The sequence below is a fragment of the Contarinia nasturtii genome, unplaced genomic scaffold (assembly GCF_009176525.2).
Source record: "Contarinia nasturtii isolate CC-2019 unplaced genomic scaffold, AAFC_CNas_1.1 Cnas_scaffold_3983, whole genome shotgun sequence".
NCBI lineage: Eukaryota > Metazoa > Arthropoda > Insecta > Diptera > Cecidomyiidae > Contarinia > Contarinia nasturtii.
In genome coordinates, this window is record NW_022201279.1 from 1 (window position 1) to 3568 (window position 3568).

Consider the following 3568-nt stretch of genomic DNA (forward strand, 5'->3'; position numbering starts at 1 on the left):
TTTTTTAAAATTATACGAAGTGTGAAGGGAAAAGTATTGTAATGTAAAATTTAATTATTCTCAAAACGGTCGAGGATGACCTTTCCAAGATTGGGAATGAAAATTTAATCGATTTGAGACCAGGTTGTTGTGGGCCTTTCCATGTTGTACGTTGTTCAATGTTCTGTTCACCCATTGTCTCTTATCTAGTGATAGTTTTTTTAAATGCGATTTTTTGGGATGGCTAGGAATATTGAGGAATAGATACAACATCACTAGATTTTGGACCAATTTGGTTCACCCCATCATGGTCTTACCATGCAAACATTTTTTATCTTTAAAAACTTTGTATGGGGGATATTGAATTAGGCGGAAAAGTTCGTCTTACAGAGTAAGATTTTTTATTGCGTTTGTTTCACCAATTCAATGCTTTATTATTTTGACCGAGAGACTCATCTCGATCATTGATCCCATTGATCATCTCGATCAGTGTGCAAAACAAATGAAAGAACGTAATATTATTTTAATGAATGATGAAATTGAAATATTAACCTCTGCCAATGTTTTGCTGTCGCAATTTTTGTATTCAATCATAAAAATAGATGGAAAAGATATTACTGTAGGTCGAAGTGTTAAGCAGTTGATGTCATGTGATTTTTTTTATTATGTTTTTGTATGAAATAAAGGATATTCAGAGTGTATCGATAATAGAAGAAATGATCATTTTTTGGCATAGAGTAAGTAACCTATGAAGATTGATGAGAAGAAGTGTTTCACGCCGTTTTTTTTAATCTTTTGAGGGGGCCGAGTTCAAATGTTAACTTTCATGATGATAGACCTAGTTTGAAAATAGTTTCTTTTTAATCAAAACACTGTGTAGGTGGGGGGATAAGTAATTATTTATTATAAAACAAACATGTAAAACGTAAATGTAATCGTAGTATTATCGATAATATCATATCTATTGAAAATATCGAGAGGAGAGTATGTTTTTGTTCAAACATTACTCATTATTTATTATTATAGGTCTTGGTTCAATCGTCTGAACAATCGCATAATTCTCCTAAACAATCGCACGATTCTCCTAAACAATCGCACGATTCTCCTAAACAATCGCACAATCCTCCTAAACAATTGCATGATTCTCCTGAACCTTCAGTGTGTTCAAAGTACCTCATATCCTGAAAGGAGATATAAACATTCCAATTTGTTATAACCAATTGGTGCAACAAAAAAGAAAAATTCAACAAAACCATCAAAATGCAAGCTCCTAGCAATGTGGCTTTCATTCGAACATCCAAATCCAATGGAAAGTTAACGCCGAAGTTGTCGGCGTCGGTTAAGTATTCGCGTGCAAATCCTGACCATTGTTTGCTTATTTTACCAATTTGAGTACCGTCTTTTGTAACAACCTGAACTCCAAAGAAATTCCATATTGCATATTCAAATTACGCATAATTATTCAAACGAACAAAAATCGACACTTACGTGAAACACAACATCATTGCCACAACAAGAGGTTGTACATAATGGCCCTTCAATACGAAGCTTCTCCTCGCCATGTTGATTTTTAATCGAAAATTGTGGATAGCAAATGGACCATTTTTCGACAACACGTCCAATTAAATTTCCAGGTGGTGATGATACTTCAATTGCATCGGGACAGCAAGGGATACAGCAACAAAAACACGCACAATCACATGATGGTCGAGAGAAATGCAACACTTCTCTTCGGGATGCATCGAAAATCTTTATATCGAACGAGCGATTTTCACCACAGCAGTTACGATTGCAGCAACCAGTATCTTCAACAGCCCAGAATACCTGGAACAAAACAGTGATTTTCGGCATAGAAACTTAAATTCCATTCTGTCTCATTACAATTTCACTTACATTCTGTCCCATTGAATTTTTGATGACATACTTGTTCTTTGTTTCGAAGCCGATAAATGCTTCAGCGATTTCAACTTTTTGCTTAATCAGCAATTGATCGACGGCAGTCAGGTATTCCAGCCCAGGTGGGCAGATTGGCATTGCGTTTGAGGTGTTTATCGAAGAAACTACGAAGAGAATGTGAAAAAAATAGAAAATTCAAATGAATCGGTTTCTTTGTGCACTCAACAGTTGTGACAATTGAAAACGACTATTGAAATGCACTTGACTATACACGAACACAGCAAAATGGGAAAATGATTTATCACTTCCAATTTTCTTATCATTTGTTATGAACGAAAAAAGAAATTCAGCTAAGGAAAATTTAAACAAAAAATACCTGGAGCTTGGCCACCTAATAGTGGTTGAGATACGATTACATCTGCCAAAAGAAAATGAATTCATCAAAATTATTTTCATTTCAAAAACTCTTCATTCAAAAGTTTTGAATTAAAACAATGAGAATGGAATTATGAAGACTTACCGTTACTGCCACTCAACTTTGGCTGAGTTCTTATCGGCTGTGATTCTGCTATCGGAACAGATCCGTCCTAAGGAAACAAATCACATGAGAATGTCATTTAAATTTCAATTATAGAAATATTCGATTCTGTGAGTGAATGACGTCCTTGATGGACAAACGATATTTTCAGTCGGATAAAGGAAGACATCGTGACAATCTGTCAATTTGTATAATTTGCAGCTACGTGCCACCTGTCGAAGGATATTCATGGTCTTTAATTGATTGTCCATTGACCAAGACAATTCATTAATCTGAACAGCATTTTTAACATTTTTTAAAAATCGGGCACTGAAAAGAGAGTGAAGAAGAGAGAGACTTTTGGAAGAAAAACACCACTCGGCATGAAATGCTTGTAAAATTCCAGATGTAAGTAAATCTTCAACAACCTAAACGACGTCGGTCAGACGAACAAAATGTGTGTGTCTGATGCAGACCTTAAGACGCTTATTAGAAATTGCTTTATGCTTGGTTTTATTGAAATATAAATATAACTTTTACTAACGTATCCCGGTGGTGGGGTACCCTCCGCCATTGAATTTTATGAATCTACACAAGAAAAAATATATTGAAGAATTTTTTATTTTTTATTAATTTTTTTATTTTAATTAAATTATTATTTTAGTGTGAATTAAGTTTTTGCTCAATAATAATTGGAACTGTTCACAAAAGCAGCACCGAATGAGTGGTCTATATCACTAAATATGACTTGTATTTTGTTTTTAAGTTGCTTGTACTCTTTTAAATGTCAAAATGAAACAAAAAACGTATATACACCGCGGTCCATATTGCGTGACATGCATTAAGCCAAAGAACGCTTGCGGATCAGACACACGCCGTAAAAAAAGCATGCCGCATCTCATTTCTTGCTCTCACTTACGGCGATTTCTGTAAGCAAGAGGTGGAGATGCGACTCGTTGTTTTTGCTCTCAGCCTCTTAAATATTCATTTGTTTGAATTCAGTTTTGAACATCTTCCGACACCTACATTGATCCATTCTATATTCATAATGATAGACCAATCATATCTTTTTTTCTTCCGAGTTAAATTTAAGAATAGATACATTTACTCATATTGTAATTAAGTGGAGACGACGATGGATCCCAATGAATTTGTTGTCAATTGATACTCTGCCGC

General features: G+C 34.6%; 1 protein-coding gene across 3 annotated transcripts; it reads right to left on the bottom strand.

Annotated features, from left to right (window-relative positions):
- Window positions 1-867: 867 nt before the first annotated feature.
- On the bottom strand, window positions 868-3163 carry LOC116350258 (phospholipid scramblase 2-like). Of its 3 annotated transcripts, none has more exons than XM_031782003.1 (8): window positions 3110-3163; window positions 2937-2980; window positions 2396-2462; window positions 2252-2293; window positions 1873-2039; window positions 1468-1803; window positions 1233-1391; window positions 868-1160 (listed from the first exon to the last, which is right to left on the bottom strand). In XM_031782003.1, exons 2-8 carry the CDS (start codon window positions 2964-2966, stop codon window positions 1014-1016), a joined length of 948 nt encoding a protein of 315 aa, XP_031637863.1. In that variant the 5' UTR covers window positions 2967-2980; window positions 3110-3163; the 3' UTR covers window positions 868-1013. The 3 variants fall into 3 exon arrangements, with proteins under 3 accessions (XP_031637863.1, XP_031637864.1, XP_031637862.1); XM_031782004.1 differs by having other exon boundaries at window positions 3099-3157; XM_031782002.1 differs by having other exon boundaries at window positions 2937-3129.
- Window positions 3164-3568: the final 405 nt, after the last annotated feature.